This window comes from Ailuropoda melanoleuca, chromosome 17 (assembly GCF_002007445.2).
Source record: "Ailuropoda melanoleuca isolate Jingjing chromosome 17, ASM200744v2, whole genome shotgun sequence".
Taxonomy (NCBI): domain Eukaryota; kingdom Metazoa; phylum Chordata; class Mammalia; order Carnivora; family Ursidae; genus Ailuropoda; species Ailuropoda melanoleuca.
The window spans coordinates 204,044-227,356 of NC_048234.1; the positions used below are offsets into that span (position 1 = coordinate 204,044).

The following is a 23,313-nucleotide window of genomic DNA, read 5'->3' on the forward strand; positions in this document are numbered from 1 at the left end:
AACACGGGGTCAAACAGGTGGCAGGTCCAGGACGTGCCATGACTCGTGATCCTTCACATGCTCCGTGTCCTCAATAAGTTTATCACCCCGGTGATAAACAAAGAAAGAAAAGAAACCAAGTAACTAAAATGCCACACATTTGGTCAGTGGTCCACACCACGTCCCCTTCTATCCTGGGCTCCCTACTGGATGTGGTCGAGGCCCGCGGAGAGATGAGATACAACAGGAGGGCACTTCTTCCTATCGGCCCTATTAGTAATGAACAGGGAGAGAACGACCAATGAAGACACGGAAGGTGGGGGCGCCTGGGGGGCTCAGGTCATGATCCCGGGGTCCTGGGATCGAGTCCCACATCGGGCTCCCCGTTCAGCGGGAAGTCTGCTTCTCCCTCTGCCTGCTGCTCCCCCTGCTTGTGCTTTCTGTCCCTCTCTCTCTCTCTGCCTGTCTCTCAAATAAATAAAATCTTTTTAAAAAAAAGAAATTAAGAAAACATGGAAGACAGATGTTTAATGGTCTTGCCAGTTTATTAGAAAACACGATCTTCCTTTAAAAAAAAAATTAGGAAATGAAAATTCACGTCGTCCTTTGCCATAAACCACACTGAAACAAGTACCTTCATCTCGCCGTCAGTGAAGAGAGAGGCCACGACCCCACACTAGCCAGTGTAACACAACCACCTAATTAAAGACGTGGAGTCTAGTGGAGCAAAACGCACGTGGGCTACACGACAGACCACTGGACGCTCCCACTAAAACAATGAAGTTAGTGAAATCAGGCAATCCAAATACCCAAATCACACAATTTCCAAAAATGTATATGCCATTTATCACAAGGCAAAAAAAGTAGGATTTTAAAATGAACTCACCCTGAAATAATGAAGTTACAGCTGTTGAACAAATGTCACTCAAAAGCAGTCTCTTGGCTTTTTCTTACACAGCGGGCAACTTTCCTTTTGAATTCTCCATTTCTGTCTTCCCTCCATTCTTTCTGTAGATACAAAAGTAACATGAAGTGACTTTATCCAAGCTCTTCTTAGAAACTCAAACACTAGTTTTAATTTTGAATGTAACGCTTTGGCAACCTGCACACTTTTAAAATGCTAAAAAGCTGGTAAATCAGAAAAGTAGTCAAAAAATACTTTTGCCAGGCGCTGGGCTGGGACACAAGAGCAGAAATCCCTTACGCAAAACACCCATACAGGCACAATTCTCTTAAAGAAAGAAGTCCATGAAGAACATGGACGGTCTCATATTACTGGAAAAGGCAGCTACGCCTTACAGATAAGCTATTCAAGGCCACAGGCCGAGGCTCCAGAAACTACAGCCGACACAAAGGCGAAACCGCTTCTGGAAGACCAAAAGCAGACGGCAGAGGAATGAAACAGCAGCCGAGGAGAGAAGTCTCCCTGGAACCAGAGCAAAGGAGGGGCAGGGCCGACTGGACAGCAGACACAGTCTGGACAGTCACTAAGACGCAGGACTGAAAACAGAGATGCAGCTCAACGGTCTGGCGTTTTCCTCCCACCTATATCCAGAAGTCTAACACTTTCCTGAAGTACTGGTGACGTCACGGTACACGGACACACATACGAAGAGCCCTCCACGCAGGGCCGCTAGTGTGGGCCAGAGGACGGAACCGCCTCTCCGTCTGGAGCTCCGCGTCTGGCTCGCCGGCTGCACACTTGAGCAGAGCAGATGCTGTGGATGCATGTGCTTTCCGAGACCTGCACGTCCTATCACCTGCAGTCGTGCGTGCAGAGCTGTGCAGAAAGCCTACAGGGTCCTGGGGCAGACTCCAAAATACAAAAGAAACACAAGGGAAAACACTGGCCTCAGAGAATGATCAGAATTAAACTTTGAAAAATTGAATTAGAACTCCCACAAGATGGAAGAACTATGAACTTCATCAAACAGTGACAAGATTCTATGAAGAAAGAAAATAATGAAGAAAGAACAAGCTACTTAATATTAAGACAAACACCACCAAAATGAGAATTCAACAGGAACTCAGAATCAGCACAAGTTTAGATGAAACAGCGCACAAGAATCGATCTGGGCAGAAGCTACACCTCCAAAGAAGGAAGGAATATACACTCGAGTAAAAAATTAATAAAAAACAGGAAGGAGAGAACACTGTACACGAGGGAAACTTCCCAGAGCTGAGTCCTCCAAGTACACGCTGACCACAGGAGTCCCCGCGCCACCCCCAGCCGCGGCTATGCTCTCTGTGGGCTCAGTTGCCCGGTCCACCCCAGTCTGTGCAGGAGCGACAGTCCCCCTTCTGACGTAACACCAGAAGGTCAGCAGCAGCCTCAGACCACGTCACCCGCCTGAGTCACTCACCCTGCTTCATCTCACCATGTGGGCACACGATCACCTCACACCTCACAAGGAAGGTGAGCTCACGGCACGGGGTCCTGAGAGCCCCACAGTCACACGGCTTTTATCGCAGCATACTGTTGTAACTGCTCTGTTTTATTATTAGTTATCACTGTAAATCTCTCACTGAGCCCAACTCATAAACCGGACTTTATGGTGTGTACGTACACACAGGAAAAAACCAACGCACATAGGGTTTGGTACTGATCCTTGCTTTCAGGCATCCGCTCGGGGTCTTGGAACACACCCTTCACAGAGAAGCAGGAGTAATGTACAGAAGTGAAAAAAATCTTAAACTCTACACAACACCGTGAGATTTCAAAGACCAAGAATCAGAAAAGAACCTGAAGGGAACAGGGAAAACAGAGGAAGAAAGAAAAGGTCACCCACAAACGCAGAAGAGTCGGCCATCCAACAACTTCCTCATCAGCAACAATACACGTGGAAAGATCAATTCCGTAGAAATCTGCATTCCTCTCCCAGAATGCTACACACTGTCACTTAAGTATAAGGGTAGGGTAAAAACCCTTCCAGACAGGTTAGGACCCAGCTCTTAATTCCCACACAGCCTTCCTGAACCATGACTCTCAGAGGAGGTCCAACAACAGGAAGAAGTCAACCAAGAAAAAAGACCCAGGATCCAGGAAACAGATAACCCCACCCAGAAGAGCTGGAAGGGGAAGTCCAAGGAAGGCAGCCGCGCAGCAGTCTGAGCCAACCTAATCTGGAGCCCGAGGATGGAGGGGTCCAGGACAGGGAGCTCCAAGGAAAATGGGGGTTTCCTGGAATAGCTATCACTGACTGAGAGGTCAGAAAAGCAAACAGAGAACTTCTGGAAATATGACAAGGTGTACAATGCAAGAGGGAAAAGCAGATGGGAAAGGTACACGAAACTGTGCACAGGGAACCCATGGCTTCAACAGGAGACAACTGACTGGTTAGACTGGCAAGAGCAGCAGTGGATTTTAAGCACTGAGCGGCCCACGGCGTGCAGAGCTGAGTCGCGCCCACACAGCCCGGCTCTGTGCAGCATCAGTGAGGACCGCCCCTTCTCGGGAGGCCCTGTGGTTCCAGGACCCGGCTGCTCTGAAGAGTTAATAACTTTTGTATATTCATACTTTCAGGTACTTGCCCTTAATTTGTCCTTAATTTTAACCTTTATGAAGATTAAGATACAATTTGTCAGTTCTGATCTTACTACAAAGAGTTATAGTTGAGCATGAATCAAAGTAAACTAGAATTCGTTCTCCCTCGAAATGATTCCACAGGATTTCTTCTCCCTTACCGCCTCTTACAGCACTCCGACTGATGCTGGATTACATAAAAGCTAGCATGGTTTTCCATCAATTTTTTACTTCAATTTGATCACCAAATTAAAAAATTCAAGGGCGTACATTTGAAAAGGGTTTATCAAAGAAGTATTTTTCTGCATAGACTATATACTGCATCACCCTGGTTTCTATGTAAGTTTAGTTACCTATATAGAAGTTGTCCGAGTAGAAAAGTGAAGTTAGCCTCCTGGCTTTGATATATACTAACAAAAGTTCTAAGAAAAAGAATTAGAATGAAAGGTTCTTCAAAGGAGAAGAGAAGGCTGAGGAACTAGACAGATATCCAGAGTAAAGGAGACTAATGAAACATGAATACAGGGGCGCCTGGGTGGCTCAGTCATTAGACGTCTGCCTTCGGCTCAGGGCGTGATCCCGGGGTCCTGGGATCGAACTGTGCATCGGGCTCCTCCGCTGGGAGCCTGCTTCTTCCTCTCCCACTCCCCCTGCTTGTGTTCCCTCTCTCGCTGGCTGTCTCTCTCTCCGTCAAATAAATAAATGAAAGAAAGAAGGAAAGAAGGAAACAAGCAAACAAACAAACATGAACACAAAATAAAACATGAATACAAAATAAAACACGGGTTCCCAGATTCTGGATTTAAAAAAAAAAAGAAAAGAAAAAAAAAAGCAGGCATGAGGAACAAAGCTGGAGAAATCAGGGTATGGACCGCATACGTGTGGAACAGTAGTGTATCAATGATGGGCTCGTGCTGTAGTAGGAGAAGGGATGCCTTGTTCTCAGGAGAGGCCGCCCAAGTGTTCACACGTGGAGAGTGAGTTAGGGCATCGATAACGACTCCTCAAGCCGTTTAGGGGAAAATGCTGTGAAATCTCCACAACTGGTGCATCTCGGTGAGGCCTGTTTCTGACTACGCAAGACAGGGTCCTCGTTCTTAAGAGACGGAGTTCAAGTACTGAGGGGAAAGCTTAGTCACGTCTGTGACTTGTTTTTGTACACGTGCAGGAGAAACGTGAATGTCCACACACCCGTCCGCGGGGACACACACACACGCGCACAGACACACACGCGCACACACACAGGCGCACGCACGCGCGCACACACACAGGCCGTCGCTCTCATCAGGGTAACTGAGGGCGGGGAGAGCCGTGCGTCACCCTTACCGCAGCATCAACGTTGGCCGGCGAGTCTCCGTTAGGGTCTGCCAGCATGGAAATGACACTGATCATGATGGTTTCCACAGTGTGGATGGGCAGCCAGCGCTCCTCTGGCTTTTCATATCCATATTTATCTTCCCCGGGCTCATGAAGAATGGAAATGCATACATCACCGTTCTTATCAACTGCAAAATTACAGAGTAAGGGTTCTGTTGAAAGCATTTAAAATAACGTGCTTAAACGTAAAGTACCTGTTACAGATGTGGCCCTGGCTCCCACGGTCCTTATGAAACACTGAATACCTACAGAAGACGGTTTCCAGAACCGCATTTTACCAAACCGGACCCACATGTCAGAGCCAGCGGACAAATGCGCAATCGTCCCCATGTGTGCACAAGTCCAAGGAGCCTGGCACACGGACGGTGTCTAGCATTTACACGCAGTAAAGACAATGGATCTGCTCTGTGTGTAAAGTAGACGATCCAAATTCCAGAACCGTCTCTGTGTAATGATTTCCCAGATTCCCCACTAACTGATGGATCTAAATTGGGGACCGTCAAACATCCAGAGACTTTCCTAAGAAAAACAATCAGAGGTAACGTCATAATGTACTTTTTATATCACATAAAAGCAAGACTACATCTTCAGGGAGCAGAGTGCACTCAAATTTACAAAAGGAACATGTCACATTGCCAGTGAAAATTCATCAACGTAAATGACGTTCATGAGGCATCTTTTCTATAAAACTAGGATTTAAAATCCGAGTCACAAATTAACTGTTGATCAAAACAAAGGAGAACTTTGAATCCACCAGCTCATTTGTATCACACAAATACTCCTTATTGGTAAAACTACCAAAATCATCACTAATCTTTTATGGTGAAGTTTTCTCCACTGCAAAATACAAAATAATAATAGTACAATAAAGTATACTTACTTGGAAAATGTTAGAAAAGACAGAAAAGAATAGGAATTTTTGGTGTATAAAGTCTTTCAACCAAATACCCAAATCCCATAAATAATCAATGGCACTACGTATGTCTAGTTCATTCCTAACTTCCCACCTAAAGTCTAAGAGATTTTCTTTTTGAAGATTTTATTTATTTATTTGACAAAGAAAGAGTGAGCGAGCGAGAGAGAGAGCATAAAAGGGGGAACGGCAGGCAGAAGGAGAGGGAAAAGCAGGCTCCCCGCAGACCTCCATCCCAGGACCCCAGGATCATGACATGAACTGGAAGCACAGGCTTCACCGACTGAGCCACCCAGGCGCCCCCGGACCTGCAATCGGGATAATTCTCAAGGTTATTTTTCATCTCCTGACTTGGGCACTTCCCCTGTTGTTAAAAACTCCGGGAAGCCGAGCCGGAGTCCATACACACTGCCGGTCTCTGACAAACCCTTCCGGGATGTGTGCTGTGCGCACAGGCATCCGAGCGCAGACCGTGACAGGCCCGAGCACCTGTGTCTCGTCTGGGCTCCTCTTCCCAGGCGTCCACCTCCCAGTAAGATCTGCTGAGTGCAGTAACGAGATCGAGAGGCAGGCAAAGCAACAACAAACTGTTAAGCACACCGCAAAGTTCAACACAAAATGCTTTTACCATCTTCTTTAGATAATGTCCTCACGCATTACATGAAGAGGATTTTTTCCAAGTCATTTTCTTTGAAAATATGGTATTAAATGTTTCCATAAAACTCTATCAGAGAGAGTCAATTTAAGATCCATTTTCCTTTTGTGGAAATTGTGTTAAAATGTAGCATCTTTTAATTTTTAGCCTTGAGTCCTTTCATTTTAATTGTTTTAAATAAAAGGTTTTTAGGCTTCAGACCTATTACCAAACTACAGTTTAAATGTGAAATACAGGTGTGGGCACCCGGGTGGCTCGGTGGGTTAAGTGTCCGATTCTTAGTTTCAGCTCAGGTTATGATCTCAGGGTCATGAGATCGAGCCCCCTGTTGGGCTCCACGCTCAGTGGTGATTCTCTGCTGGACATTCTCTCCCTCTCTTTGCCTCTCTCACTAAAATAAATTAAATCAATCAATAAATCTTTAAATTAAAAAGGTGAAAAATAATCTGGTTTTTCTAAATGCTTCTGGGGGTAAAATGTTTCCAGGTACAGAAAATACACGTTTCTTCTGGTGCGATGTCAGTTCTCATTCTTTACTCATTTACGAACTCAAATGTCTAGTTTTTCTTGCCAAATTGCTTCCTTAATCGTCCCCACGTAACTTTTGCCTGTTACCTTTCCCTCTCCTTTTAACGCCCCAACAGTGATCTCCGCTGTCGCCCTTACTGACGAGGCTCATTTACAAGCCCCATTCTGCATTCGGCTGCACCACCTATCTTCACTCCTTTTAGTCTTTCAGGATGGGTTATGTGTGAAACCAGAAACTTCTTGCCCCTAACACCCAGCAAATAATACTATTTTTTTAAAGCCACTTGAAACCGTTTGCTCCATTTGGAGCTTCAATCTCCTTTTCTAAATCCATCCCCCCCACACAGCTAGCCACCGGCCTCGGCCTCGACTACCTGAACCACGTGTACCCTCCCAGTTACCCCTCCCTGGAAGCCATGTGTCTAGAAATGACAGAAACCCAACAGACCCCCACCCTCTCCACACGCCCACAACGTGGGGGTTCTCTCATTCTCTCTCTCTCGTCACCTCATGGAAACTGGCTTCTGCCCCCTATTAGAGGCTACGACTGGTCACAAAATGGTCTGAACAAGCTTCCCCCGGGTGCCTTTAAAGTCCCCCTTTCTGGGTCACAACGACGGACACTGCTGAGGACAGCTCCCTCAGCCTCTGTGACACACCGCTTGGCGGGCTCTTGAGCCGATCTCTCACCTTCCAGGCTTCCTTAGTCTGACTTCTGACGTAACGTGATGTTACCCCGCTCTCCAGCATTAGCCGCCTTTTCCGTGGGGAAATTAACTCATTCTTCCCATCACGATGTTCCCCGTCCCCTCCGTCCCCCCAGCTTTGCTGAGCTGTACTGACGGAGAACATGGTGTAAGGAGGTGCAGCGCGCAGTGATTTCACGCGCGCTCCCGAGCACCTAGATATGGGGCACTACCAAGGCCCCACACTCACTTTTACCCAACTGTCTAAGCCGATACGGCAAGTACACCTCAAGAAAATCCAAAATGGAATGCATCTAAGCCACACAAAGAGAATTTTTACCTGAGAACATCTGTAACAGCTTTACTGAGACAAAGGTGCACAACGGAATGGCTTCCCACATGTCCACAGAGTTGTAAACGGTCACCACAATCGACTTCAGAATACAGCCGTCACCCCAGAAAGCATGCACATACACAGGGGCAATCACTCCCCATGCCCCACAGCCTTCCCCCAAGCCCGAGGCAAGCACGAACCTAACCTTCTCCCTCTAGGTTTGCCTGCTCTGGACAGTCCAACCTAAACGCAGCCCTACACTGCGTGGGCTCTCGCGACTGGCTTCGCTCACCCAGTGCCATGTTTTCGAGGCTCAGGCAGGCAGCGCGCGCCAGGGCCACCCTCCGTAACGTGGCTACATGATGAGTGGGTTTTCTCCTCATCAAATGATGGACACTTGGGCTGTTTCTACCGTTTGGCCGTTAGGAACCCTGCTGACAGGAACATTCAAGGCCAAGTGTTCTGTGGACGTGTTTTCATCGTTCTTGCATTTCTGTCTCGGAATGAAACTGCCAGACTCGTGCCCCACAGTGGCTGCAGCACTTTACAGTCTCGCTAGGAGAACGGAGGGCTCTCGTTTCCCTGTGTCCTCGCCAACACTTGACTATCATCTGCCACTTTGATGGCAGCCACCCAGGTCTGCGTCAAGCGGTATTTCGCTGTGGTTTTGATTCTACGGTTATTCTGTGGATGGTCCATCAATTCTAAATCCTTACCCTACCACCACCATCCACATCTGCTAGTCCACAAGCACAGTAACTCAGTTTCCCTTCCTGCTACAACTCTCAGTTCGACCTTTCATGGTCTCTTACCGGAAGCACTGACAAAACCCTCTCCGTGTCTCCTGGCGGTCATGACGTCTGGCTTCTCCTTCCAATCCTTCCTCCATGGGTGTGATCTTCCCAGAAGGAGACACAGTCAAGACGAAGCTACCACACAGCTTTAAAGCGCCAGAATTTAATGAGAACCCCCAGCCTCAGTAACAAAGTTTAAGCCAGGCGTTCACACAGTCAAAATTCTGTGTAAGAATCACATTCTCTAGAATGTGACTCTCTCTTCCACTACCCAATACCCATGTGGCAACAACACTGTCCTCTCAATGTCACCATGACGTCTCCGTGTCCGTTCCTCCCCACACAGGCCCCAACACCCTCACAGAAGGGGACCGTGACTCACGAATCATCTTCACCTCCAGTGTCTCACAGACACTCCTGGCTCGCTTTTCCGTTCATTCCATGTCTTCCCACGCCTCCTGAGCCCCGCTCGCCCCGCGTGCGCCATCCCCGCCCCACCACCTCCTCAGGTTCCCTTCCTTCACAAAGCACCTCCCCTCTCCAGTCAATCTCCATTACTTCACTGACGCCTCTCCCCTCATGGCCTGAGAAATGAAAAGTCCCTTCCACCTTAAAACAAACCCTCATTTCACCAGCTCTCCTCTTAAACCACCTAGGCCACTGCTCTCCTTCCTCCCAAAAGAGGAGAAGTCCCACGTGTTGCTCACATACGTGCTCTCACAGAGAAACCGAGGCCCACAGAGGCTTCGCCTACAGTCACACAGCTAACATGTGGCAGAGCCAACACTCAGAACTTCTGTTTCGTCTTCTTTTGAAACAGGCGCAAGAAGATGGCCTATACACACAGCAAATAATTCAAGTGATGGTAAGAGAAACCGCCAACGCCTAGGAAGAGAGGAAAGAAACAGCAGAGCAACAAGAGGGGGATGTGGTCAATTCAGGCATCCGCGCTCCACGGAGGGGTATCGTCAAGGCACTCTAGCACAGACCGTTAGATTTCCCTCCCTTGTTACTGGTACGAAGAAGAACGATGGAGTGTCTCTGCGATCGCAGCCATCTCAGGTGCGACGGAATGCGGTGGCTACCCCCTTGGTTCCCGATGGTTTTCCGTGAGCCAGTTCCAGTCTCTCGAGGCCGTGCATTTCTCAAGCCCCTGGGCTCTAATACATTCTCCATACCCTTGTGATAAGCCTTCATTCACTCACTCACTCCTCTCCCTCAGATTTTTGCTCAGACTAATTCGGGAGCTTCTCTCCCTGGCAATGCAAAGTCGACTATGAGAAGCAGAGTGCAGATCAGCGCGGGAGTCAAAAAAACCCACAACTCTGAGTACCAAATACTGACAGTCAAAATACTTAGAAGAGAAATGCTTGCAAGCTCTATCACACAAAACAAGGCCAGAAGTTCAGGGAGACTGTATATAAACACAGTTTATCTAGCCTGACCGCTGGCTCACAAAGTGGATCTTAAGTGGTAATGCATCTTTGGGTAAGAGCTTCAGCGTCCCTGCATTTCCGGCACAGCAGGATCGGATGCTTTCCAAAGCTTAAAACACCGGTACGGCACCCCACTCGACCCTGCCGGTCACCTTGTGAGGCAGGCAGGACACTCCCTTTTTAACAGCTAATATAGGCCAAAAGTGAAGAGCTGCCCACGGTCTAAGAGTGAAGCTGAGAAACAGAAATTTTAAAACCAGGCTTAATGACTCCTATGCACTCTGTAATCACCAGTGAGTCACCTAATACCTTGGAAATTATCTCCGTTGTAAGAGATGTATTCCTAGCAAGTACCCCCGATAACCCTGCCTCTAGTCTGGAACGTCAAGGGTCTCAAAAAGAGCCGAAAACTACGGAAATAGATAGTTTTATATGATGCCTATTCCCCTGCTGTTCTAATACACAAACTAACACAAGGCCACGTGCATAATGAGCACAGTGAGCTCAGTACAAAAATCCCAAAGTGATCTCACTGAGACCTTCATCTTTCTTGTTGACCTTGCAAACCTCAGTGACGGGCTCCCCCATCAGCAAACGTAAAAGTAAAACTAGATGAACTTACCATTTGGGTGCCAGATTTCTGTAATGAACTTCATTTTAGGAGGCCGGAGGGGATAATCTTTTGGGAAAGTGAGATGAGCCTTAAAAACACCACCTTCACTGGAAGAAAAACAAAAACAAGTTCTTGCCTGTAAGTTCCTGCATATAACAGACAATGATAAAAACACACACAGAGCAAGGGTGCTAGTGCCAAGACTATAAATGAAGTGAGTTAATAACCTGGACCTCAAGCAGATAGTTTACTCACTCACATACTCATACACCTGCTACCTGACCCAAGTCCCAAGAAGCAGGAAAAAGGAGAAACAGTTGGCTTTAAACAGGCATCCCTATCAGGTCACACGACCGTTGTGCTGACGACCTTTATCACTTCCCATCAAAGTCCAGAGGCCTAACTGAGCCCATCTGCTCATCCATGCTGATCTCCAACTACCACCCTTCCCCCCATTCCAGCCCGTCTTCTTTCTGTTCTTCAAGCACAATAAGCCCTCTCTCACTCAGAACTTACATGCTGTTGTTTGTTCCCTGTGTGGCAAGATGTGCTGACCTTCCAATCATCCACTCATTTATTCATCTCATCATTTAACAAATATTTCCTCAGCCTTTACATACCAGACACTAGCCATGAACAAGGTATAAAGTCTCTCAAGGAGTTTATATTCCAGTGACTTTCCAAAGTGCTGCCGTCCGACACAGCTTCCTGCACGCTGGAGATGTTCTATAGTTATGCTAAACGAGATGGCAGCCACTAGGCCCTTGAAATACGGCCGGTGCAACTAGGGAACTGACTTTTTAACTTTTTTAGAAAGATTTATTTATTTATTAGAGAGAGAGCATGAGCACAGGGGGAGGGGCAGAGGGAAAGGGAGAGAGAGAATCTCAAGCAGACTCCTCACGGAGCACAGAGCCCAACGTGCGGCTCAATCTCATGACCCTGAGATCATGAGCTGAGCTGAAACCAAGAGCCAGACACTCAACCGGCTGCACCAGCCAGGTGCCCCTGAATGTCTGATTTTATTTATTAGCACATATGGCCAGGAACTGCTGTATTAGTGCAGTCTTAGACCAGTGTCATTTCCTTAGGAACTGTTCTTGAAGTATCATCAAAACAGTACAATGAGTTGTACTATGTTAACAACAAAAACCAAAGAGATTAGGCCAGCCTCATGGGGTATATAACTAAGTTCCTGCATTATGTCGTTCGTATAGCCATTTCCTGTGCTTGAAATACCTTTCTCCCCTTGTCATCATTTAGAACTCAGCTTTGGGCGCCTGGGTGGCTCAGTCGGTGAAGCGTCTACCTTCTGCTCAGGTCCTGATCCCGGGGTCCTGGGAGATCGAGTCCCACATCAGGCTCCCTGCTCAGCGGGGAGCCTGCTTCTCCCTCTCCCACTGCCCCTCCTCTGCTCGTGCTTGCTCACATAAATAAATAAGATCTTAAAAAAACAGAACTCAGCTTCAACGTTCTCTCTTGAGACTTCACTTGGCTCCCCAATCTTAACTCTACGCTGTGTCCCTTTACTGCACTGACCTCTTCTCACTTCTTTACTCCAACACCTATCTGCACATCTGATTCTTTGACTGTTCAGTGTACAGTCCATCAGAGCAAGGCCATGTGATGTTTGTTTCAGATCAGTGAGAAATGGAACTTCTCAGCTCCTTAAATGGTTTTCATTCACCGGACAAATATACATTGATTACCTACTTGTGTGAGGCGCTTTTTTATGTAAAATAATAAAACAGAGAAGAAGACATTAGAGATCACTGGTACCACAAGCACTTACCATTTTGGTGGCAGAAGAAAATATCAAGCAAAATATCATTAGTAGCTACTGGAATGATATGAGCAATCTAATATTAAGTTTTTTAAAAACCAAATATCTATAGGATATAACATTTGTCCTTAAGAAGGAAAAATGGGGGTCCGCCTTCGTGCCGATAGAAACCCGTCTGCAAACACAGCCCCAGTACGTGGCAGTGCAGGGCTATAGGGATCTCCTCCTTCCTGCTTTGTACAATTCAAGATAGACTGAATTTTTAACCACAAGCAAGCATTAATTTTTATTGCCTTTTTCTGAGCATGGGGGAGGACTTAAAAACAGAGAGGCAGATCACTAATCCCAAATACCTCTGAAGACCGAGGGAAGGCCAATGGGCTCGAGCACAGAGAGTAACCGTGGTAACACGGCTGTGGTAAAAGCAACAGGAGAAGGCCACAGAGGGTCAAAGAGAGAACGGGGTGGTCAAGGACATGCATGATGAGCAGGACAATTTGAAAAGTCGGACAGTTAAAAGAACAGGATAAACTAGATGGGGAAACAGTACAAATGCAAGGCTTTAAAAAGGAGGAGAAAAAACCCTAATTTGTTTACAAGGAGATGGGAAGGTGCTGGCAGAAAGACTAGAGACACTAGAAAAAGAACTGAGCCATCAGAAGAAGAAAGAGAGTAAGGGGAGCAAGAGGCCTCACCAAGAAAAAGAAAGAACATCTTTTCCTTTTTTTGCACTGGAAGAAAAAGACTGAATGTGGCACGGATATCCAGGGATAAAAAGGAAGAAAAATGACAAATTTTATGCTTGCATATGACCTCCATTTCATGACTTACAGAATGATGTACTGAAAGGGAGAAGCTGGAGACGTGAGGGAGGTGCTGGGAAGGATGGAACACACGGCGGGCGGTAGGGCCGCCTCGCCCCTGCTGCCCCAACTGTCGGGTTAAGGCCAAACTGGCCCCTGGACCGGTGATTGTAGGGACTCGTTTTTCAAACTGGGGTGACTCACTAACCACTTTTCTTGTTTAATCAATAAAAATCGAGTAGAAAACAAGGCGCTTATCCCCAGTGGTCAGTTTGACTTACGTCATCTGCACGCACGTTTCTGCTCACCAAAACGTACACACATAGTCTACACCAGGTCAGGGTGTAGACGACTTCTGATTATGGCTTGCGGCGGAAAAAAGCCACAAACCCAGAAAACAGCTAAGAATCTATGTGAAAGGACATCAAAAGAGCTGCCAGAGGCCCTCGCACTTGGTGCACTGGTAAGGCTACGCCTCCTAGCAGCCTTCCTGGGTCCCTTCATCATGGCTGGTTAGACCCAGCTCAGATTAGCTGACTGGAATCCCTGTCGTGAAAAACTGCCTCCGTCTCTCAAGTTATTTTCCAATCTTTAAAATATCAAATTTTATATACAGAATTATCTCAAAAGGGTTAAAGCACACAATTTTCACTCTCTCTACAGGGCCCTCTCCACTCTGAACCAACCACGTCGTTATTCCTTACAGTCTTTGTCCTATCTGTGGACTCCTTAACGTCTCCTTCACCTGGGGGATCTTGCCTGTTTTCCTAAAACTGAGCTCAGTGGTCCCAACCTGTGGGTGCAAACTTCCAGTGAACAGTCAAATTAGCAAAGAGCAGCGCAAAACCCCCAGGATAGGAAATACTGTGAACTAAACATTAATATGTCACAAATTCACTATTTTTCAACTATGCAAAGACATTACTGTGATGAGTAAAATGACAGCTTATTAAAAAGCATGTGAATTAAAAATATCTTCCATTACGTATTTTCTTCATCCCACATACTAATAGTACAATTATCAGCATGATGTCAAAAAGAGGTGTGAAACCAAAAAAGTTTCACATCTAAAAAGGTTGAGAAACTGAGCCTAGTTCAACTTTCTTCCACGAGCCTCACTTACTGTTTTTGTATTAAGTTGCAAAATTCTTACAAGGACCAGATCCTATCATTCTGCCATATTTACTTTCTTTAAATGATACACTGTATGCTGCCAGCTGAAATTCTGCTCAACACTGTTCTTTTAAAAGTATTCCTGGTGACACCTGTTTCTTGTCCATTCATTTTATCTGACACATTTCACTATTTATCACATTCATAAGATATTTGACTGCTTCCAATTTTTTGGCTACCACATGCACTAAAACACAAACGCTTCCTGGCATAGGGTTTTCACCCTAACAACAAAAATGCTAAGACAACATTTAAGTAATTGCTCGAAGTGATACAGCTAATACAAGTGGGAGAGTCGAGGAGCTGGACCGAGACCCCATCGCCCATGTTCTTAAGCACCGAACGGGCAGGGACGCGGCGTTGCCGCCGAGACATCAGCTGCTAAGCAGGAACAAGGTTCGTTCCTCCCAAATTCTCATTACAGAACATACGGCTGTGCTTCCGAGTCTAAGCAGAACTGTAAAAGGGTTCTGTTACCATAAAATAGTATGAACCGGAGTTCAGCTAACCGACTCCACATTTTCTCTGCCCACTCAAGGGAAAGCTAAACAATCAAACACACGTTATCTTACTATTCTCCATATTTTCCACACCCTTGCCAGTGGTAAGGAGTAAAATAAACTGTATCTCTTGAACAGACTAGCTGTTGATGACGAAAGAAAAATAAGAGATTAAGGAAGGTGCACGTTCACCATTCACTACTCTGAATTTGTACAAGTTATAATTACATGGAGATACCCATGTCTCCTGAACTTCCTTGAAAACGTGCTGCTGCTCTTGCCTGAAATGTCTACTTCTAAGGACACTACCTAATAATCCGCAGGGGGACATAGCAGGTACACACACCAGTTTCAGCTTGCACAGAAAGACAGCCTGGAGAATCTACTCTTAACAGATTAATGGGCAGAGCAGTAATACACATCTGATACCATGTGAAAAGAAACAGAACGGCTGCACTAATACTCACAGCAACGCTCAGTCTCCCAGTAATGCTGGAATACACCAGTTATCGATGACCTGACCTGAAGAGGGTACAGTGCCCTCTAGTGACTACATGAAGGCCGATGGTGCCACAGAAGAACACAGCAGCTTTTCAAGAACGTCTGTACATTACCAATTCTTGCCATCACTATATAAACAATCTAACTATTAAGTGGTGAATTAATCAGTTAGGTGTGGGTACCATCTATGTCCACATTAACTCTAACTTACTTCTAACCCTAACCCCCCTGCCCCGCCCCTCGTGAGGGTCATTTACACTTGAGGTCTGTGCGCTCACACCCAACCGACCCCTCCAACAAGTGCAGCACGGCCTCTACCCTCTTCACACTGCTCAAGGGACTACAAGGACAGCAGCAGCTTCCTCACCATTAAATCAACACACACCACGAAATACTGGATTCCTGGTACCTTTAGGGAGCTTACTTGTAACCACACTTTCCTCTCTTTCCCCTTCTGGGCTGCCTGCCCAGCTGTCCTCAGGGACCGGCCTTCAGCTCACACTCCCCTTCTCTATCCGGAGCAAAGGCCGTGTATGCAACCCCCTCCTGCAGGTCTCCACGCTCAGCCCCAAATCCCAGCCCACTTTTTTACTATAGACAAACTTTCAGAATAACACTGTTAGAAACAAAATTTTCTTGCAGATATAAAACGCAAGTAAGCTGAAGGAAAATGAAATCCACAATCCCGAAGTTAGGGTACTTAGGTTGTAGAATAGAAATCTAGGTGGGGACTCCTGTCCTCCATGGCTGTGAAGACAAACCCAGACTCTATGGTGTTTGTGAACTTCAAGTAGCCCTCTGCTCCCTGTTCAGCCTCATTCCCTGACATCCCCTGTGCTCAGCTCACTCCACTGCCAGCCCGTGGAGCTGCCCCGTTTTCTGGGCCCCATGACCCAGAGTTCCCCTCGGAAGTGCTGCAGCTCTATCATCACCCCCCCCCACCCCGCCTCTGCCAGAACACCTGTCCAGTTAACGCTGACCCTAGCTGCTAGCAGTTCCAAATCTCTTCCATTCCAGAAGAACTCATCTAAACCAACTGTGGCCACCTCATTCATCTTACCAGTTACTGGGTAGGAATGAGCAAGGGACTCGACTCTGACACAGGAGACAAGAGCCAGTCAGCTGGAGAGCTCCCAATGCATACCGCACACATAAAACTAAGAAGACACCAGCGTTTTTTCTTCCTTTGGGTGATCTTCTGAAATGCTCAAAACTCCTATAACCATTCTGCTACCAGTGCCAGGACAACAAGCTTTCTTGTTGTCTAAGCCAGCTACAGTCAGATTTCTGTTGCTTGCAGCCAAAAGCCCACTAAAACTACCACAATTTCCACTTTGGATACGTCTTCCTCTGCGACATGTTCTGATACATCCCAAACCTGCCACACCGCCAGGGAGCCCCTCTCTCCACCACCGCCATCACCAGCCAAGCAACCACACGGTGACTAAAGCATCACCTCTCTGCGGGCAGGGCCGACGCTGAGCTAATCCAATGTGCCGTTGCCGGCATCTAACCTAAGACCGCCCGAAAACATCTGATCTAGATGAATGAGCAGTGTGAATGCTGGGGTAATGCTTTATTTTTGCAACCATTCTAAGCAGGAAATTGCCCAACGGATGGCCTAGACTCGGTAAATATTAAACAATAAATCTGAAGCCTCTTTTTTTGAGAGCTTTAAAAAAAAATCCCATAACTTTCTCAAGTGAATTTCGAAAAGATTTTTACGAAGAAGGAATCATTTCCAGGTTATTTTGGATGATGATTAGAACGCCTGTCAACTGCCATAAGGCCTCATCACTCACGGGATGTTCACCGCGTGTGCGGCACAGACTCAAACTACAGCCCCGCTGCCCCGTCAGGACGTCTGCCCTCCAGGGGAGCTGCACAAAGGCCTCTGCTACCCACATTTCACACCAGCAGCTAGCACTTTTTAAATGTATACTGAAGGCCAGAAGTAAGTTTNTCCCAGAACGCCAGGATCACGCCCTGAGCCGAAGGCAGACGCTTAACCGCTGTGCCACCCAGGCGCCCCCAGAAGTAAGTTTTTAACTGGTGGAAAGAATGAACGACTACTCAGTACAGTGCGTATTAAAAAGCGGCTCTCTTTGGTGAAGCTGAAGGTACACATTAAATACATGTACCCACTCACAGTCTTTAGAGACACGTGTCACCACCGCACGAGAAAGCGTGAGCGTTCTGTGAGGTCCTCAGAGATGGAGCTCAGGCCCAGAAGCCCAACTAACCCTCTAGACGACGCCAGTTTACAAGAATTCCTCCCGTTATCTCCTACCAACTGTGGGAGTAACCAGATTCTGTCACTGGAATGTCACTGTGTCTCCCACATAACCCTTCCTGCCATGTGTTTAGCGTGAAAACCTGAACTTCATCAGGCATATAAACCAGGTGATATGGATGGTTTTATGTGCAAACTTTGGTAAGAAATTTGCTTTCAAATGATATTAAGGCTGTGCGGGGCTACCCTCAAAGATGGTTTTCAACGGCTACTGTTCTCTACCCAAACCAACGCCATGGAACGACCAAGTTGAGTTATTTTAGTTAGCAACAATCACCATTACAAACATGGCACTGAGAAATACATCAGCAAAAATTCTGATGGGAAACAATCGTCACAAAACATGAATCACCCTCCCAGACGAGAGAAAACCCAAAGTCCACACCACAGCTCACCCTGTATGTCCCGTGGCGGCCTGCCCTGGTACCAAGTGGCCCGAATTTTCTTTTCCAACAGATGTTATATTGGGGGGGGGTTCCCCATGTCTGAACACCTAAAATGAAACTACTGTATAAATCTTGCCTGCTTAGCGCCATCGAGGACCACAGTGGAGAGCAAGTGCAGTCCCCAAGAAACTCAGATACAGGTGTGTGGGGCCCACTGCTGACCCGAGAGGATCACTGCATTCTGCTCAATACCCCCACTTCTATCAACGGGGTGGAACTTACACTAGTCACTAACATCAGGAGGTCACGACCCATCTCAGAGAACACTGAACACTCTTAAGTCAAAGTTGGTCTGCAAACATTCAGAGCAGAAAATAAGACTACGGTCTTTGAATCTAAAAGGTATGACAAGACACAAGAAATCCCATCTCTCTCTATTGCTCTTTGACTCCACTGCATTCTGTTGTCTAACTTCACATCAGTTAATAAGGGTTAACTGAAAGTGGTTAGCTGTAACAATCACTTTTATAAACTGGGAAAAGGTAAACATCAGTTCATTTTAGGGTCAGAACACCTTGGTTCTGATCAGTATTCTGTGGGGACCTGATTAAAGCAGCACTCAAATTGATGACCTTGAGAGTTCTCTCCAGCCTGGAGACACTGGTGTGTGAAACTGTGTTCTGTATTAAAATCTCCCAGACGTAGTAGTATGCTTTAATTAAACTGATAAAAGTGTCAAGAATGGTAAAGACTTCTCTTTGAAATGACAATGTTCCCTTTTGGGGGTGTAGGCACAGTTAGCACAAGGGAAGGGAAGGGGACAAACATTTCAATAAAGAATTTTCTTCTTGCCCCATCCTGCCAAAATTAATCCAATACCTAAGTAAAAAATACATGATTTCTATATAGGCTCACCTTAAAAATAGCTTTTCTGTAATAAATTTATTTCAGGTATTAAGAATATCTGAATTTCTGAAACTGCTGTATGTTTAAGAAAGCAACAGGTTTCACACACTGGAATTTCAAGCAGAACACAAAACCCTAGACGTGACCATTTAGTACAAACGACTTCACCTAAACACAGCCATTTCACCTGCTTTAAAAAATAATTTCACTTCAGTTTGCCAAAGCAGTTTCCATCTGAATTAATGAAGGGAGCTCCTTGAGTGTCCGTTCCATGGTACTTACTAGAGTGTGTCAGGGGGACCGATGATAAGGACTTCCCACCGGTAGAGATCATTGTCATCTATTAAACCTGCTGAAAAGCCTTCCACGGGATTTTTGTTGAGTTCTGTGGAAAAAAAAAATTTTTTTTTATCAAAACTTTTAGGCATATAATTTTCACCCAACAGATAAATTACAGAACCTGAATATACATGTTATAAATTCCAAACTATTCAGCAGATATACCTGGGTCCATTAGCAAAGAGCTTCCTGAGGACCAGAACATTTCTACTTCTGACCACAGGGACGCAATGGGGAAGCAAACGGTCCCAGAGATAGCGTTCTAACCCCTCTCACTCCCCCCCCACCCCCCACCCCCGCGGTTTCCAGCTAGGCTCTGAGCGTTCTAGGTAGCCCTCGGGCAGCAGACAGAACTCGTTAGGGTACAGATACCCAGGCCCAGCGCTCAGAGACTGTGACCCCCAGTAAGTCAAACCAGTACTCCCAGTCATTCTTACACTGCGGTCTTTAGGGTACACTTTCAGAAGCACCAGCAGCAGCCCTAACAGCTTTCTGCTGGAACTGGCTGAGCGGAGCCCACCTCCGGACTGCAGTGTGTCTACCTGGCAAGCCCTCTGTCACCACGGGGATACACACCTACAGCGGTGTTCACGTGCGGCACATCAGACTCCTCCCTGACAGAGCCAACTCCTTGGGTCTTGCCTGTGTGTGCTGACCCCGCTGCCAGCCAAGCTTCCAGCACACACGAGCGGCTTAACAATGACAGCTAGAGGCGCCCGGCTGGCTTAATCGAAGAGTGCGCAACTCTTGATCTCAGGGTCCTCGGTTCAAGCCCCACATGGGGTGTAGAGATTACTTAATAAATACATATTTTTTTGAAGAAAAAGGGAGGAAGGAGTAGGAAGAAGAGGAACAGAACAGCTGGAGCCTACAGGAATGGCACTGGCATCATGAGAGTTTCCTCTTCCAGAGAGAGTGCTCTGGCATGGATGGAAAATGATGGAAGCAAAGGACTAGTGTGCTGGGGGGAGACGTAGGCCAACAAGGGAGCTTAGTGGACCAGGTCAGCAGTGCAGTCTGATGGTTCCTAGACACATAAGACTTAATCATGACCTACTTACTGATGGTGGGTATTAGGTACAGATTTTTTTAAACAGCTGTTTAATGAGGTGTAACTGACATTCAGTGAATTGCACATATTTAAGTTATGAAATTTGATACATATTAATATATGTACACACCTGTGAAGCAATCAACACTGTTGTGATAGTAAATATACACACAGACTGTACACAGAAATCAGCAACAGGGAGGTCAAACGGGGAGCACTGACAGGCTCCAACTGAGAAGTGGGGGCCAAGCACGTGAGAGAAGGCAGTCAGGGAGGGACGTGCTGGGGCTGAACAGGTGTGTGATGCTCACATGCTCCCTGCCATCAGCCTCAGAGAGTTCAGTCTCATGATAAAAGCAAGCGTTAGTACGACCTAGAGTGCTTTGACAGAGGACTGAACACAGTGTGTTAGTAACGGAGAAGATCTTTATTTTTTGAGGGACAAGGAGGTGCTGTTATTTCAACAACTAGGATTTAACACCCCAACATGCCAGTGAAACACAGAGCCTAAGGGCAAATTTTATTTATATTTAAATATGAACGGCTTTTCTCAAAATCTGATTCTTTAGAAGTCTAAATTTTTGCAAAAGGCAACACAGACCTATCTAAAGTTTTACATCAGTACTGTATTTCAAAATGCAAGAAATGTATTTTTACTTTTAAATAGCCAGACTAAGACATTTTTAAAAGGGTACTGAAAATGGAAAGACATGAGCTAGGACGGTACTTTGTTCTGCACGTGAACACTCACTGAGCAGCTGCCCCGAGTCCGAGCCCCACCCACAGCGCAGAGGGCGGAGCACAGACCACCACAGTGAAGGGCAGTCGTGTTCTTTTTCTAGATGAACAGTATCATTTTTCTCAGACCATTTCCGTCAACACTGTATTCGAGTCTTATGGAAGATTCTTCAATTTATCCAGAAAGTCGCCCTCTTGCTGCATTTTCCATCAGAAGTCCAGAGTTTTACAAATGGAGGTAAGTTCTGAAATCAGCATATATGGTGAAGACCACCCTTGAGAATTCCCTTACACGTCCCCTAAAGTACATCACTGCTTCGCACTTCTGTCAGTACGTCGTAACTCCTACAAGCCTTCTGCACATCGTCTCCGTGGTTTTCTTCTACGGGACTGAGCACGTCCACTGCTTGTTTAAATAACGTAAGAGCGACACAGCAGATGTCCGATATCTCACTTCTGTCGTGGCTTCTGCCCCTGACAGGGGTCCCCCAAGGCCTGGACCCACAGGTATGTGACAGACTGATACCACACCTTCACAAATGCTTCCCTTTCCCATGGGGCCCTCCCTAAATATTTTACCCAATAATCGTCTTTTCACTTCTGCTAAGTTCCCAGTAATTATACCTCTAGCCTGACACTCAACTCCTGTGGAATCTCAGCCCGATTCCCATGGGAGTAAACAGGCAAGTACCATGTGTGGTAGCGCTCCAACAGCAGTCCAGTAATTTGGAGGGGCACAAAGAAAGGCACCTTATAATCAGGAAGAGACAGAAAAGGGCTTCTCAAACGAGAGGAGACATCGGAGAGAAGACACAGGATTTGGGTGGTTGCTGCAAGGTTAAGACAGAGGAGCCGACACAAGAACTTGAAACATGGAGATCAGGAGCTGGCCAGAACAAAGAGGGGCGTGCAGCCGAGAGCAGACAGAAGGTCAGAAGCTGGGCAGCAAAGGGCCATTGTAAGCCCTGTACCCAGAGGGCCATGACAAGCCTCTGAAGGGTTTGTGTTTTGTTTTGTTTTTAAAACAATGAGGTGACCATGAGATTCAACATTCTGAAAAACAAATCTTGCAGAGCGTAAAAGATGACAGAGACTAAGGCCACAGTGACGACAAAGAAGCCAAAACAAAGCCATAAAGGTAATCCTGGAACGTGTACCTTTAGTAGGGTGCCACTGGGAGTAATGACGGAGGACAGGGACATTTAGGAGAAAGAACCAAGCCAACGTGGTGATGTGAGGGTTAAAATAACAAGTCAACAATGACACAGATTTCCTCAAAAAGTTAAACACAAAGTTACCACATAACCCCGTAATTCACTCTTAGGTACATACCCAAGAGAAATGAAGACATCTGTCCACATAAAAGCTCTACATAAATGTTTATATATCAGCATTACTTGTAATAATCCAAAGGTGGAAACAGCCCGAACGTCCGTGGGTAAACAAATTGTGGTGTGTGTGCAGGCCGAGCAGGGCTCCACCACAAAAAGGAACGATACACGCTACAACCTAGATGAGCCCCAAAATCACCAGGCTCAGTGAAAGAAACCAGACACCTAAGGTCACGTGTTGTAGGACTCCATTTAGGGACACATCCAGACAAGGCAAGTCCGCAGAGACAGAAAGCAGAACAGAGCTGCCAACAGACGGGGGAAACGGGATACAGCCACGGTGGGTGTCTGTGGGGTGACGAAAAAAGTTCAGAAACTAAAGAGACAGTGGTCTGTCCGACACTGTGAACACACTCGATACACTGAGCGAGCCGCACACTTTAAAACAGCAACTTCTATGTCTTTTCAACTTCACATCCAATTTTAAAAATCTCACACAGGTTTCTCTGCAGCGCAACCGGGTAGAAGCCTGTTCATTCTCAGAAACGGGACATACAGGAATGAGACAGGGAAACTGAAGGACTCCATAAAACCCTGCTTTTTGCTCCATCTTCCTGCTTCTGTTCTTGCCAGGACCTACACTCCCACTGCACAGAGGCCTCGAATGCAGA

At 46.4% G+C, this 23,313-nt stretch overlaps 1 protein-coding gene across 2 annotated transcripts in view; it reads right to left on the reverse strand.

Annotated features, from left to right (window-relative positions):
* UBE2G1 (ubiquitin conjugating enzyme E2 G1) overlaps positions 1-23,313 on the reverse strand; it is a 53,313-nt gene that overhangs the window by 12,389 nt on the left and 17,611 nt on the right. For both annotated transcript variants that reach the window (XM_034647197.1, XM_034647198.1), the window contains exons 2-5: positions 19,466-19,568; positions 10,848-10,945; positions 4,829-5,007; positions 866-987 (exon numbers count right to left, since the gene is read on the reverse strand). In XM_034647197.1, coding sequence (XP_034503088.1) covers positions 901-987; positions 4,829-5,007; positions 10,848-10,945; positions 19,466-19,568 — 467 coding nt within the window. In that variant the 3' untranslated portion in view covers positions 866-900. The remainder of the gene's footprint in view (positions 1-865; positions 988-4,828; positions 5,008-10,847; positions 10,946-19,465; positions 19,569-23,313) is intronic.